Consider the following 15,577-nt stretch of genomic DNA (forward strand, 5'->3'; position numbering starts at 1 on the left):
AACATTTTTCGCTTAATTTATAATCTAGACTAATGGTTTGACAGACAATGATGTGGTTTAGACAGTTCATATGTTTCAATTTCCGTGTTTATCGGATGCATCTGTTCATTTTCAACCAAATGTCTGTTTTACTTATATGTATAGTAACTTATTGATGGCTGCCTTTCAAATAAACTTTGCTTTAACAAACAAATAAACATTAAATTATTGGAAAAAATCTGTAACAAAACAAAAAAGGTATGTTTTTAGCCTGTAATTAAACACACTAAAGCAAACTTTTAGTTAATTCTGGGTCATAATAACATAAATGCTTTTGCTGGGACACACCAGCAAAGTGTTTCAGAACAATTAACAAACCTACAAAAAAGACAATATGGAAATTAAAACACCAAAACTGCTAAAAAAAAACCTACAATAATCACAATATACAATGATCAATAATAAGAAACAATTTCAGGTTTAGAGGAGCAGAACTGATCAAACCTGACCAGAACAATTTTAAATTTGAAATCGGTCCTTCTATGGATACAAAGCAGCTCTTAAAACTCTTAAAAGCTGAGCGATAACGTCGCCATATTTTTATCTGTGTGTAATTTTATTTAAATTGTCTTAATAAACAATGTGTTTCCTACATTTGCATTATTCATCGACATCAGTGCTGGAGTAATTTTATTTTCTCTCTACAAATGAACAAATATCAAACACGCACTGGTGCTGTGTCACAGTGGATACATTGAGTTCCTCACTATCGAGGGTATAGGGGTTGGTTTTCGACACCGCCTCAGATTTACACGTCATCATTGGAGATATAACGTGTGTTGATTATTTTCAGGATGGCGAGTTGAGAGAAGAGAGCTATGTAACGCTGAATTTCCCCTCAAGAAAGAAAAGGCATGCAGCAAAGGGGGAGTTACCCCCAGAGTGCATTTACTCTGGTGTCAGAGGCTGAAAAGACTTTGAATGTGAAATTGAGAAATAGAAAGAAATAAGAAAATCATTCAAGAGGTATTTCACCCAGGATGACAAAATGGATGCGTCTTTGCTGTGGACCTAATGTGTGAGTGGTGACTCTGAATAATCACTCTGCAACAAAAAACCGCAACGACTGTAGACATGTGGTTATAAATGTGGGCAGAATGAGCAGAATGGCAAATGTGCACACATCAGGAAATGATGCTAGAATCTAAGTTTCAGTCTGAGGGGAACTAAGTACTGGTTTACTGTAAAATATATAAATAAAATACAGTATATATATACCAAACTCATTGGTGTGTGAATGAACTGAATCAACAACAACACCATTTTAGGGAAACGTTGGGGTGGTCCATTTGTCACCAATCCCCCATTTAAATATTCACCATGTGCTGATGATGTGTTAGTTATCAGTGGATACTTCAAGGTACGGCAAAGCAGGCGTTAAACTGAGTTACATTGTGGCGGACACATAGGGGTGTATCTCACACCCAGGTGATGCATGGGGTGATGGGCGTGGTTAGCCCTTCATTAGATGCACTGTTCGAAGCGCCATTTAGTATTGTCTGGTGGATGCGGAATAAAGACGTTTAAACCATCTGCTCAGTCTGAGTCGTTCCTCGTCCTGCCACAACGTCACAATAACATCAGCACAGTTTTGCCTTTAGGTACAGTCAACTTTCCCCTGCTGCCCCCGAGAGGCATGGCATTTAGTTAACAGTGAGTTAAATACGTAAAACACAGCATCTCTTTGCACACATTTCATTTGTTAATGAAGAAAAATGACCAAAAATATGGTAAAATGAAGTATAATGTAGAAGTCAGCCTTAATCAGCCACTCCAGAGTATTCCCTGACATCAGAGTAGATGCTTCTTTCTTCCTTCTCTGTATCATCATTTCTCACTGATTTTCTTTGAGCAATGTTTGGAATGGCGTAAACCAAATCCTGCTCCTCACTGGTCTGGGAGAAAATATGGACAATCATTATTATTATCATGTCTTTACCTGTTGATTGCAGTGATCAACACTGACTTTTACAGCAGTTCTTTGCAGAGTACAATATAGAAATATAGACAATATAGAAATTAAAACATCAATAATCACAATAATACAATGAACAATATTAAGAAACAATTTCAGGTTGAGAGGAGCAGAACTGATCAAACCTGACCAGACCAATTTTAAATTTTAAATCGTTCCTTCTATGGATACAAAGCAGCTCTTAAAACTCTGAAAAGCTGAGCGATAACGTCGCCATATTTGTATCTGTGTGTAATTTTATTTGAATTGTCTTAATAAACAATGTGTTTCCTACATTTGCATTAATTTCTTCTAACGGGGGTCCTCACTTCAGAGTAGACTGTTTCTTTGTCTTTGAGACGACCTCTGTCTGGTTGAGCTTTGCTCCCGGTGAAGACTGGAGCAGAATAACACATCTCCTCTTCTGTCTGAGCAGACACAGGGAAAAATCTCATGTTAATCAAAAATCAGTATTTACACGTCTATAACGCTTTTGATTGTTCTGATCCTCACCGGCTGAGTGTCCTCGTCACTCGCGCCTGTTGTGCAACTGAGTACGGCAGCTGTTTTAAAAATAAGAGAAATAAAAACAGCAGAGTAAAACGAGCTGTTTGGTGAAAGAAAAGTACACAAGTAAAGTAAATTTGCCCAAAATGCTTCTCAAGTAACTTTAAGACATTTAAGAGACGTGTTTCTTACCAGTGCAACAGCCACAAAGGTTATTCTTCTGCTCAGTCCTCAGATAAATAAAAAGGACGATGAGACCAACGGACACAGCAGCACTGAGTGTGTATAAAACTATGGAGATTATATGGCAATCTTTAATTTTCACTGAAATCATAAAATTAAAATAATTAGCATATTTATTGCCAATTTGAAATACAGGAAGTAGAATGTAAAAATCAACTTTTACCTTCAATTTCGGGCTCTGAGCAGTTCCCCCATGTCTGCTCACATTTTCCTACGGAACAACACAAATCTCCAGAAGAGCAGATGTTACTGAAGACGCTGTTTCTGGATCTGTTTAAGTTGTTTTCATCCACTTCCACGTTGTTTCTGCAATGAAAACTGAAAAATGGCCCAACAGATCTGGAGCCACAGCAGCGGCTGTTGAGGCCATCCAGAGACGTTGGGTTCTCGGAGTCAGAGAGGACGGGACACTGGAGGAGCACAGAGCGTTCTCCAGGGGTCGGATCATAGGGATGAGCCGTGGGGACACCATCACCTTCGGATTCGGAGACAAAATTAGGCACAAATGAATTCTGATAAATGAACTGTGATGTTCCAAGATGAACTATGTACAAACCAGCAGATATTCACCTACTACTGTTAGGTCTACTCTTTTCAAAAATGCACTTTGCCCCTTCATGCAGAAATAAACTCCAGTATCATCCACACGTGTGTTTTTAATAACCAAAACAAATGATTCTGATTTCATTTTGGTTGTGAAGTGAGAATCTTTTGTATGATGAGATGATTTTCCGAGGAGTTCAGGTAAGAATCCAGGAATAACTCTTATCCATGATTGGGTTTCTGCCGTCTTGCCGGGACACTTCAGTCTCACAGTCTGTCCAACAGTTACATTCTTGGTCTCAATGTTGTTATTTGTGCATCCTGTGAAGGCAAATAATACACCCAACATAGGAAAATGTGTTTGATCTCTCCAAAATGACAGAGCAAAGAGCAGATTCTTGGAACTAATTAGTAAAAAAAATGTAGTTTCCTGGGTTACTTACCCCCAAATCTGACAGGAAAGAGGAGGATATAAAATAGAATCAGCATTCTCTACTCAGTGCGCCTGTTGCGTCTCACGGGTTAAAGCTGCTGCTCAAATGATCAGATGAAGGAAACAGTCTCATCACAGTGTGCTTGGTTCTCAGTAAGAGCACAGGGGAGGTGATATCAGCTAGTTTTCACACCTCTGAAAACTTAAGCAGAGTTTGCAAGTAGTAAAAGCACTGTGATGACAATTCCCCTTTTTTTTTTAAATCTGAGAGTATTTAGTTTTAATGGTGAAGGAATTCATTTGAATTTTAGCTCCCTGACTCGCCAACCAGAAATTTACAGTAGTAACCCAAAAATTATGTTTAGAAGAGATTTTGGTTTGTGTTTTAGCACATCCAATAAGATCATCTACACTTCAAACCAATTTAATTTAAACTAATTTACTAATAATTACATGTATTTAATATAGAATAATATTAAGAATGAACAAATTCTCTCCTTGAGGCAAGTGTGGTGAGGCAGAAACCGTGAAATGACCCTGTTTCCTTTAACCCAACTGGTAGAGAGAGGAAGAGGTGCAATAGAGGGAGGTTAGAAAGACAATAGACACGTTCAGCACAAAAATATTTAGATTTAAAATTCAAAGAACAATAATATACAAGTCTGTTTAAGTGAATTGGAAAACAAATGTGTAATGACTTCATCTACCACGAGGGGGAGACATACATGCTGCAGTACATATTCAAATTGTACTGCAGCACCAACAATTACGCATTTGTGCTTAAACTTGCAGCAGTTTTTGAACCTGAACTGGAACCAGTAGGTCTGTTTGATGTGGCTCAATCTAATAGGCAGTCCATCAAAGTCTGGTGACATCCTGATGTGCAGAATTATTTAAACAAATGCTAAACTAGGATTGCATTATTAAATCTTATTATTTTGTGGTCTAATCAGCTCACATAAAAGATTCTTATAAAGCTAGCCACACGGTGCTTTAAAAATAGACCAATGTCTGCGGATGTCCAGACCTCCAGTGGATATAAAGAATAGTTGAACATTTTTCGCTTAATTTATATTCTAGGCCAGTGGTTTGACAGACAATTATGTGGTTTAGACAGTGCATATGTTTCAATTTCCGTGTTTATCGGATGCATCTGTTCATTTTCAACCAAATGTCTGTTTTACTTATATACATAGTAACTTATTAACGGCTGCCTTACAAATAAACTTAAATTATTGGGAAAAATCTCTAACAAAACATAAAAGGTACGTTTTTAGCCGTTTATTAAACACACTAAAGCAAACTTTTAGTTAATTCTGGTTTATAATAACATAAATACTTTTGCTGGGACACACCAGCATCATTTTGAGCAAGTTTCAGAACACAAACCTACAAAAAAGACAATATAGAAATTAAAACACCAAAACTGCTAAAAAAAAACCAACCCTACAATAATCACAATAATACAATGAACAATAATAAGAAACAATTTCAAGTTTAGAGGAGAAGAACTGATCAAACCTGACCAGACCAATTTTAAATTTTAAATCGGTCCTTCTATGGATACAAAGCAGCTCTTAAAACTCTTAAAAGCTGAGCGATAACGTTGCCACATTTGTATCTGTGTGTAATTTTATTTGAATTGTCTTAATAAACAATGTGTTTCCTACATTTGCATTAATTTCCTCTCACGGGGGTCCTCACTTCAGAGTAGACTGTTTGTCTTTGAGACGACCTCTGTCTGGTTGAGCTTTGCTCCTGGTGAAGACTGGAGCAGAATAACACATCTCCTCTTCTGCCTGAGCAGACACAGGGAAAAATCTCATGTTAATCAAAAATCAGTATTTACACGTCTATAACGCTTTTGATTGTTCTGATCCTCACCGGCTGAGTGTCCTCGCCACTTGCGCCTGTTGTGCAACTGAGTACGGCAGCTGTTTTAAAAATAAGAGAAATAAAAGCAGCTGTTTCAGAAGGTATTTTATTGAATATATTCTCACTGAACAATAATGGGAAATAATTTTACGTTTTTAAACTCCTTAAAAAAAATTAAAAACGTACCCTCGCAACAGCTCGAAGATTTGCCCTTTAGGATCCAAACCAGGCAGACATTTACAATGACACTTACAACCAAAGCAGCAGCCAGCAGAACCACCAATATAGTGTTCTCATCTAAGACCCCTGCAGTCCTGAAGTTGAGGGTTCCAAAGAAAAACTCCCCACATGTGGCCACAGCGCAGGAAAAGGGCCCAGCATCAGAGGAGCCCAGTAACTCTGAGCTGCTGCTCTCCCATTTCTGTGGAGCGCCACCTCTGACACCACCCTGGCATCCATCCTGGCTGCCTCCGTGTGCAGCAAAGACACTGGGATAAGATGCATCAGGTCCAGACTGGAACCAGCACACGTTGCGCTCTGTTCTGCAGGTTGTGTTTTCAGAGTCAGAGAGGACAGAACACTGCAGCGTCACTGAACGCACCGAATCAGACGGAGGCACTTGGATTACGGCTTTGACATCAGGCTCCGTCCCTGAGAAATTGAAATAGGACAAGAAACATGTCGGGTTTCTGTCAAATCTATCGCTCTGAATCACAGACTTTGCTGCTGCAGCCATGTAAATGTTCCCACTGTGGCAGAAATAAAGATATCTTATCTTTACCTCTAACATTTTAAAAGAATATGAACGTAAATTGTTATTTTACATCATTCTTACCTTGAATTCTGAGAAATATCCCCTGAAAAAATGTCAGACTTGTATAAGTAGTTTTAATACAGTAATAAAATCCTGCATCATGTGGAGTCACTGACAGAATATGCAACAGAATCGTGCCAGGCCCTTGTTGTTGTTGGAACCTTGTAGTCAAAATAATAAATGACTCCCACGACATCAGGTGGGCTTCCAGGAACAAATCTGATCCAATAGAATATTGTTGGCTCTCCAGATTGCTCGCGTTCACAAGTCAGAGTCACATTTTTTCCAATATCAGCCCGTTTCATCTCAAAGTGCTGCTCATCCACCCCACCTAAAGAAAACAGCCAATGCAGTAACATGGGCACTATTCTGTGTTAACGTTGAATAAAAATGGAATAAAAGAGGACTGTATATACTTACGCACGAGTCGGAGACTCAGCAGATAAAATATAAACCTCATGTTTGGCTAATCCAGCTAAGGAGACGGTTAGATGGGCTGAAATGTCAAAAATGTCCATCTTATGTACTCGTATCAAATGGGAGGGCGCAGAAACACCATCCTCTGATTGGACTACTGTGAACAACAGTGGAAATAATCAACTGTCTTTGGAACACATAAACCACCAGCAGCACCAAGGTTTCTTTCATGTTCAGGTCCGGTTTTCTACAGTTGACATGCAGTAAAACAAAATACAACAGGAAACTGGCAAAAACAGTTATTACCTTGAGTGGATTTAATATTTACAGGACCGGTTATTTAGCATGAATTCACCCTTAGAATTTTTTGGCAGTGCAGAAACTACCTGATGACCAGAGAAATACTCAAGATTATCATAAAAAAGAGACGCACAAATCAGATCAAAGACAGCAGCTCATTGTTGGTCAAACACTGAGGACACCAGACTTTGGAAGAATCTATCAATTAGTTTTCTTTTCTGTTCATATGTAGAAATTCAGCAGTAATCAAACTACTGTGGAAGAACCCCCCACAGACGGCCCCCCACCCCTCACACACACACACACACACACACACACACACACACACACACACACACATAGACAACAGAACGTTCACAGTCCAGCCCAGGAAGCCGTGCTCCACATTGAAGCCGAAACGACACAAATGAGGGTTCAAGTTTCATGTTGGCTGATGTTATTGTGAGCTGTGACCTCACAGGCTGCTGAGAAGGAGCTTTCCTGGATAGAAATGTGTTAATATAATAGATAATAGAACTGGTTGAGGACGTTATTGTAAAATTCAAATACCGGTAAATAACATCAAGGTAAACTTAATTTGTATGTGCACCATTGATTGTTATTCATATTTTACATTTTACCAAAGCCCTAATTTCTCTCATTCATTGGTTTTTGACAAAAATAAGGAAGTCTTCAGGAGGAGGCGGAGGTGACTCTAGGGGGCGCTGCAGTTAAGATATGCATAGCTTTCACCATAAATGCCCAAATGCGTCACTATATTTGTTGCAGCCAAAGTTTGCAGAGACTTAATGTCTATGTACCACATCGACATCAGTGCTGGAGTAATTTTATTTTCTCCCTACAAATGAACAAATATCAAACACGCACTGGTGCTGTGTCACAGTGGATACATTGAGTTCCTCACTATAGAGGGTATAGGGGTTGGTTTTGGACACCGCCTCAGATTTACACGTCATCATTAGAGATTGAACGTGTGTTGATTATTTTCAGGATGGCGAGTTGAGAGAAGAGAGCTATGTAACGCTGAATTTCCCCTCAAGAAAGAAAAGGCATGCAGCAAAGGGGGAGTTACCCCTAGAGTGCATTAACTCTGGTGTCAAAGGCTGAAAAGACTTTGAATGTGAAATTTAGAAATAGAAAGAAATAAGAAAATCATTGAAGAGGTATTTCAGCCAGGATGACAAAATGGATGAGTCTTTGCTGTGGACCTAATGTGGGAGTGGTGACTCTGAATAATCACTCTGCAACAAAAAACTGCAACGATTGTAGACATGTGGTTATATATGTGGGCAGAATGAGCAGAATGGCAAATGTGCACACATCAGGAAATGATGCGAGAATCTAAGTTTCAGTCTGAGGGGAACTAAGTACTGGTTTACTGCAAAATAAATAAATACAGTATATATTTACCAAACTCATTGGATCCGTTTTCATATAGAATTCTCATTTTATTGTCATTTATTTTTGTTATGAGATGGTATGCCAAAAAACCCAAAACCCCAAAAAATGACCCATTATTGTAGTTGATTTTGTCCTCAAAGCTCATTAAAGTGGTCGTAAAGCAACTTAATTACTTTTTTTTGTGTGTGAATGAACTGAATCAACAACAACACCATTTTAGGGAAACGTTGGGATGGTCCATTTGTCACCAATCCCCCATTTAAATATTCACCATGTGCTGGTGATGTGTTAGTTATCAGTGAATACTTCAAGGTACGGCAAAGCAGGCGTTAAACTGAGTTACGTTGTGGCGGACACATAGGGGTGTATCTCACACCCAGGTGATGCATGGGGTGATGGGCGTGGTTAGCCCTTCATTAGATGCACTGTTCGAAGCTCCATTTAGTATTGTCTGGTGGATGCGGAATAAAGACGTTTAAACCATCTGCTCAGTCTGAGTCGTTCCTCGTCCTGCCACAACGTCACAATAACATCAGCACAGTTTTGCCTTTAGGTACAGTCAACTTTCCCCTGCTGCCCCCGAGAGGCATGGTGTGAGGGTGTAGTTTGTCACCCGCGCTGTTCTTTACTCTTATGTTAAGACTCAGATAAACCACACAAACAACTGGAGTCCTTTCAAGGTAGAGCTGAGCAGCAGTTCAAGCTTCATCTGTCAACTCTGCTCGTCTGCTGCTCGCTCGCCTCTTTTATTTGGTGCATACAAGATTTATGTCAATCAGGACCTCACGATTCCTTGTTTCCTAACTACTTTTCCCATTTTTACGACCTCCTTGTCTTATCGAACAGGGTATCTCTAAGTGCTGGTTATATAAACAGCTCCAGCACTTAGTTTAAACATTCACACATTCCTTTTCTTAACAACATTCCTTAAACACTCTAAATCTAATCATCATAGCATTTAAATGATAATAGCAACAACAACAATAATTCTTCTCACAATGGCATTTAGTTAACAGTGAGTTAAATACATAAAACACAGCATCTCTTTGCACACATTTTATTTGTTAATGAAGGAAAATGACCAAAAACATGGTAAAATGAAGTATAATGTAGAAGTCAGCCTTAATCAGCCCCTCCAGAGTATTCCCTGACATCAGAGTAGATGCTTCTTTCTTCCTTCTCTGTATCATCATTTCTCACTGATTTTCTTCGAGCAATGTTTGGAATGGCATAAACCAAATCCTGCTCCTCACTGGTCTGGGAGAAAACATGGACAATCATTATTATTAACATTATGTATGGCTGTGTATCATGTCTTTACCTGTTGATTGCAGTGATCAACACGGATTTTTACAGCAGTTCTTTGCAGAGTATAATATAGAAATATAGACAATATAGAAATTAAAACACCAAAAGTGCTAAAAAGAAAAATCTACAATAATCACAATAATACAATGAACAATATTAAGAAACAATTTCAGGTTGAGAGGAGCAGAACTGATCAAACCTGACCAGACCAATTTTAAATTTTAAATCGGTCCTTCTATGGATACAAAGCAGCTCTTAAAACTCTTAAAAGCTGAGCGATAACGTCGCCATATTTGTATCTGTGTGTAATTTTATTTGAATTGTCTTAATAAACAATGTGTTTCCTACATTTGCATTAATTTCCTGTAACGGGGGTCCTCACTTCAGAGTAGACTGTTTGTCTTTGAGACGACCTCTGTCTGGTTGAGCTTTGCTCCTGGTGAAGACTGCAGCAGAATAACACATCTCCTCTTCTGTCTGAGCAGACACAGGGAAAAATCTCATGTTAATCAAAAATCAGTATTTACACGTCTATAACGCTTTTGATTGTTCTGATCCTCACCGACTGAGTGTCCTCGTCACTCGCGCCTGTTGTGCAACTGAGTACGGCAGCTGTTTTAAAAATAAGAGAAATAAAAACAGCAGAGTAAAACGAGCTGTTTGGTGAAAGAAAAGTACACAAGTGAAGTAAATTTGCCCAAAATGCTTCTCAAGTAACTTTAAGACATTTAAGAGACGTGTTTCTTACCAGTGCAACAGCCACAAAGGTTATTCTTCTGCTCAGTCCTCAGATAAATAAAAAGGACGATGAGACCACTGGACACAGCAGCACCGAGTGTGTATAAAACTATGGAGATCATATGGCCATCTTTAATTTTTACTGAAATCATAAAATTAAAATAATTAGCATATTTATTGCCAATTTGAAATACAGGAAGTAGAATGTAAAAATCAACTTTTACCTTCAATTTCGGGCTCTGAGCAGTTCCCCCATGTCTGCTCACATTTTCCTACGGAACAACACAAATCTCCAGAAGAGCAGATGTTACTGAAGATGCTGTTTCTGGATCTGTTTAAGTTGTTTTCATCCACTTCCACGTTGTTTCTGCAATGAAAACTGAAAAATGGCCCAACAGATCTGGAGCCACAGCAGCGGCTGTTGAGGTCATCCAGAGACGTTGGGTTCTCGGAGTCAGAGAGGACGGGACACTGGAGGAGCACAGAGCATTCTCCAGGGGTCGGATCATAGGGATGAGCCGTGGGGACACCATCACCTTCGGATTCGGAGACAAAATTAGGCACAAATGAATTCTGATAAATGAACTGTGATGTTCCAAGATGAACTATGTCCAAACCAGCAGATATTCACCTACTACTGTTAGGTCTACTCTTTTCAAAAATGCACTTTGCCCCTTCATGCAGAAATAAACTCCAGTATCATCCACACGTGGGTTTTTAATAACCAAATCAAATGATCCTGATTCCATTTTGGTTGTGAAGTGAGAATCTTTTGTATGATGCGATGATTTTCCGAGGAGTTCAGGTAAGGTTCCAGGAATAACTCTGATCCATAAGTGGGTTCCTGCCGTGTTGCGGGAACACTTCAGTCTCACAGTCTCTCCAACAGTTACTTTCTTGGTCTCAATGATGTTATTTGTGCATCCTGTAAAGGCAAATAATACACCCAACATAGGAAAATGTGTTTGATCTCTCCAAAATGACAGAGCAAAGAGCAGATTCTTGGAACTAATTAGTAAAAAAAATGTAGTTTCCTGTGTTACTTACCCCCAAATCTGACAGGAAAGAGGAGGATATAAAATTAATAATTCTCTACTTAGTGCGCCTGTCGCGTCTCACGGGTTAAAGGTGCTGCTCAAATGATCAGATGAAGGAAACAGTTTCATCACAGTGTGCTTGGTTCTCAGTAAGAGCACAGGGGAGGAGATATCAGCTCGTTTTCCAACCTCTGAAAACTGAAGCAGAGTTTTTAATTTTTTAAAGTAAAAGCACTGTGATGACATTTCCCCTTTTCTTAAATCTGAGAGTATTTAGTTTTGATGGTGAAGGAATTCATTTGAATTTTAGCTCCCTGACTCGCCAACCAGAAATTTACAGTAGTAACCCAAAAATTATGTTTAGAAGAGATTTTGGTTTGTGTTTTAGCACATCCAATAAGATCATTTACACTTCAAGCCAATTTAATTTAAACTAATTTACTAATAATTACATGTATTTAATATAGAATAATATTAAGAATGAACAAACTCTCTCTTTGAGGCAAGTGTGGTGAGGCGGAAACCATGAAATGACCCTGTTTCCTTTAACCCAACTGGTAGAGAGAGGAAGAGGTGCAATAGAGGGGGGTTAGAAAGACAATAGACACGTTCAGCACAAAAATATTTAGATTTAAAAATCAAAGAACAATAATCTGAACAAAAGTCTGTTTAAGCGAAGTGGAAAACAAGTGTGTAATGACTTCATCTACCACTAGGGGGAGACATACACGCTACAGTACATATTCAAATTGTACTGTAGCACCAACAATTACGCATTTGTGCTTAAACATGCAGCAGTTTTTGAACCTGAACTGGAACCAGTAGGTCTGTTTGATGTGGCTCAATCTAATAGGCAGTCCATCAAAGTCTGGTGACATCCTGATGTGCAGAATTATTTAAACAAATGATAAACTAGGATTTCATTATTAATTATTAATTATTTTTATTTTTTGGTCTAATCAGCTCACATAAAAGATTCTTATAAAGCTAGCCACACGGTGCTTAAATACTAGACCAATGTCTGCGGATGTCCAGACCTCCAGTGGATATAAAGAATAGTTGAACATTTTTCGCTTAATTTATAATCTAGGCCAATGGTTTGACAGACAATTATGTGGTTTAGACAGTTCATATGTTTCAATTTCCGTGTTTATCGGATGCATCTGTTCATTTTCAACCAAATGTCTGTTTTACTTATATACATAGTAACTTATTAACGGCTGCCTTACAAATAAACTTAAATTATTGGGAAAAATCTCTAACAACACATAAAAGGTACGTTTTTAGCCGTTTATTAAACACACTAAAGCAAACTTTTAGTTAATTCTGGTTTATAATAACATAAATGCTTTTGCAGGGACACACCAGCATTATTTTGAGCAAGTTTCAGAACAGTTAACAAACCTACAAAAAAGACAATATAGAAATTAAAACACCAAAACTGCTAAAAAAACAACAACCCTACAATAATCACAATAATACAATGAACAATAATAAGAAACAATTTCAGGTTGAGAGGAGCAGAACTGATCAAACCTGACCAGACCAATTTTAAATTTTAAATCGGTCCTTCTATGGATACAAAGCAGCTCTTAAAACTCTTGAAAGCTGAGCGATAACGTCGCCATATTTGTACTGTGTGTAATTTTATTTGAATTGTCTTAATAAACAATGTGTTTCCTACATTTGCATTAATTTCCTCTAACGGGGGTCCTCACTTCAGAGTAGACTGTTTCTTTGTCTTTGAGACGACCTCTGTCTGGTTGAGCTTTGCTCCTGGTGAAGACTGGAGCAGAATAACACATCTCCTCTTCTGCCTGAGCAGACACAGGGAAAAATCTCATGTTAATCAAAAATCAGTATTTACACGTCTATAACGCTTTTGATTGTTCTGATCCTCACCGGCTGAGTGTCCTCGTCACTTGCGCCTGTTGTGCAACTGATAACGGCAGCTGTTTTAAAAATAAGAGAAATAAAAGCAGCTGTTTCAGAAGGTATTTTATTGAATATATTCTCACTGAACAATAATGGGAAATAATTTTACGTTTTTAAACTCCTTAAAAAAAATTAAAAACGTACCCTCGCAACAGCTCGAAGATTTGCCCTTTAGGATCCAAACCAGGCAGACATTTACAATGACACTTACAACCAAAGCAGCAGCCAGCAGAACCACCAATATAGTGTTCTCATCTAAGACCCCTGCAGTCCTGAAGTTGAGGGTTCCAAAGAAAAACTCCCCACATGTGACCACAGCGCAGGAAAAGGGCCCAGCATCAGAGGAGCCCAGTAACTCTGAGCTGCTGCTCTCCCATTTCTGTGGAGCGCCACCTCTGACACCACCCTGGCATCCATCCTGGCTGCCTCCGTGTGCAGCAAAGACACTGGGATAAGATGCATCAGGTCCAGACTGGAACCAGCACACGTTGCGCTCTGTTCTGCAGGTTGTGTTTTCAGAGTCAGAGAGGACAGAACACTGCAGCGTCACTGAACGCACCGAATCAGACGGAGGCACTTGGATTACGGCTTTGACATCAGGCTCCGTCCCTGAGAAATTGAAATAACAAGAAACATGTCGGGTTTCTGTCAAATCTATCGCTCTGAATCACAGACTTTGCTGCTGCAGCCATGTAAATGTTCCCACTGTGGCAGAAATAAAGATATCTTATCTTTATCTGCAACATTTTAAAAGAATATGAATGTAAATTGTTATTTTACATCATTCTTACCTTGAATTCTGAGAAATATCCCATGAAGAAATGTCATGCTTGTATAAGTAGTTTTAATACAGTAATAAAATCCTGCATCATGTGGAGTCACTGACAGAATATGCAACAAAATCGTGCCAGGCCCTTGTTCACAAATAAAATGAGAGGATTTGTTTGGAGGCTTGTAGGAAAAATAATAAATGACTCCCACGACATCAGGTGGGCTTCCAGGAACAAATCTGATCCAATAGAACATTGCTGGCTCTCCAGATTGCTCGCGTTCACAAGTCAGAGTCACATTTTCTCCAATATCAGCACGTTTCATCTCAAAGTGCTGCTCATCCACCCCACCTAAAGAAAACAGCCAATGCAGTAACATGGGCACTATTCTGTATTAACGTTGAATATAAATTGAATAAAAGAGGACTGTATATACTTACGCACGAGTCGGAGACTCAGCAGATAAAATATAAACCTCATGTTTGGCTAATCCAGCTAAGGAGACGGTTAGATGGGCTGAAATGTCAAAAATGTCCATCTTATGTACTCGTATCAAATGGGAGGGCGCAGAAACACCATCCTCTGATTGGACTACTGTGAACAACAGTGGAAATAATCAACTGTCTTTGGAACACATAAACCACCAGCAGCACCAAGGTTTCTTTCATGTTCAGGTCCGGTTTTCTACAGTTGACATGCAGTAAAACAAAATACAACAGGAAACTGGAAAAAAGAGTTATTACCTTGAGTGGATTTAATATTTACACGACGGGTTATTTAGCATGAATTCACCCTTAGAATTTTTTGGCAGTGCAGAAACTACCTGATGACCAGAGAAATACTCAAGATTATCATAAAAAAGAGACGCACAATTCAGATCAAAGACAGCAGCTCATTGTCGGTCAAACACTGAGGACACCAGACTTTGGAAGAATCTATCAATTAGTTTTCTTTTCTCTTCATATGTAGAAATTCAGCAGTAATCAAACTACTGTGGAGGAACCTCTCACAGACTGCCCCCCACCCCTCACACACACACACACACACACGCACACACAGGCAACAGAACGTTCACAGTCCAGCCCAGGAAGCCGTGCTCCACATTGAAGCCGAAACGACACAAATGAGGGTTCAAGTTTCATGTTGGCTGATGTTATTGTGAGCTGTGACCTCACAGGCTGCTGAGAAGGAGCTTTCCTGGATAGAAATGTGTTAATATAATAGATAATAGAACTGGTTGAGGACGTTATTGTAAAATTCAAA

At 38.9% G+C, this 15,577-nt stretch overlaps 2 protein-coding genes and 1 long non-coding RNA gene across 3 annotated transcripts in view; all 3 read right to left on the reverse strand.

The window, feature by feature from the left end:
* Positions 1 to 7,042, reverse strand: part of LOC105419866 (uncharacterized) — a 33,588-nt gene extending 26,546 nt beyond the window's left edge. The window contains exons 1-7 of the mRNA XM_029847443.1: positions 6,829 to 7,042; positions 6,525 to 6,739; positions 6,430 to 6,451; positions 5,781 to 6,245; positions 5,604 to 5,653; positions 5,424 to 5,518; positions 1,275 to 1,934 (exon numbers count right to left, since the gene is read on the reverse strand). Of these exons, the coding sequence (XP_029703303.1) occupies positions 1,874 to 1,934; positions 5,424 to 5,518; positions 5,604 to 5,653; positions 5,781 to 6,245; positions 6,430 to 6,451; positions 6,525 to 6,739; positions 6,829 to 6,868 (948 nt within the window). The 5' untranslated portion in view covers positions 6,869 to 7,042 and the 3' untranslated portion in view covers positions 1,275 to 1,873. Of the gene's footprint in view, positions 1,935 to 5,423; positions 5,519 to 5,603; positions 5,654 to 5,780; positions 6,246 to 6,429; positions 6,452 to 6,524; positions 6,740 to 6,828 lie in introns of the transcript that reaches the window.
* A 2,159-nt stretch (positions 7,043 to 9,201) lies between these two features.
* On the reverse strand, positions 9,202 to 15,076 carry LOC105416244 (uncharacterized). Its single transcript, XM_029847438.1, has 6 exons — positions 14,755 to 15,076; positions 14,336 to 14,665; positions 13,689 to 14,153; positions 13,512 to 13,561; positions 13,328 to 13,426; positions 9,202 to 9,783 (listed from the first exon to the last, which is right to left on the reverse strand). The coding sequence occupies exons 1-6, from the start codon at positions 14,792 to 14,794 to the stop codon at positions 9,649 to 9,651; spliced, it is 1,119 nt and encodes a 372-aa protein (XP_029703298.1). The 5' UTR covers positions 14,795 to 15,076; the 3' UTR covers positions 9,202 to 9,648.
* Positions 10,970 to 13,002, reverse strand: LOC115252411 (uncharacterized). Its single transcript, XR_003890859.1, has 3 exons — positions 11,620 to 13,002; positions 11,204 to 11,497; positions 10,970 to 11,108 (listed from the first exon to the last, which is right to left on the reverse strand). It is a non-coding gene; the product is annotated as an uncharacterized lncRNA (long non-coding RNA).
* Positions 15,077 to 15,577: the final 501 nt, after the last annotated feature.

Source organism: Takifugu rubripes, chromosome 14 (genome assembly GCF_901000725.2).
Source record: "Takifugu rubripes chromosome 14, fTakRub1.2, whole genome shotgun sequence".
NCBI classification, from domain to species: domain Eukaryota; kingdom Metazoa; phylum Chordata; class Actinopteri; order Tetraodontiformes; family Tetraodontidae; genus Takifugu; species Takifugu rubripes.

Bases quoted from the DNA above. Each gene is read 5' to 3' on its own strand.
- LOC105416244 (XM_029847438.1), bottom strand. From the start codon at position 14,794: ATGAGGTTTATATTTTATCTGCTGAGTCTCCGACTCGTGC. The intron at 13,562-13,688 runs GTACGTTTTTAA...TTTTTAAAACAG, and splicing joins ATCTTCGAGCTGTTGCGAGG to CTGCCGTTATCAGTTGCACA. The intron at 13,427-13,511 runs GTGAGGATCAGA...GTGTCTGCTCAG, and splicing joins GTGACGAGGACACTCAGCCG to GCAGAAGAGGAGATGTGTTA.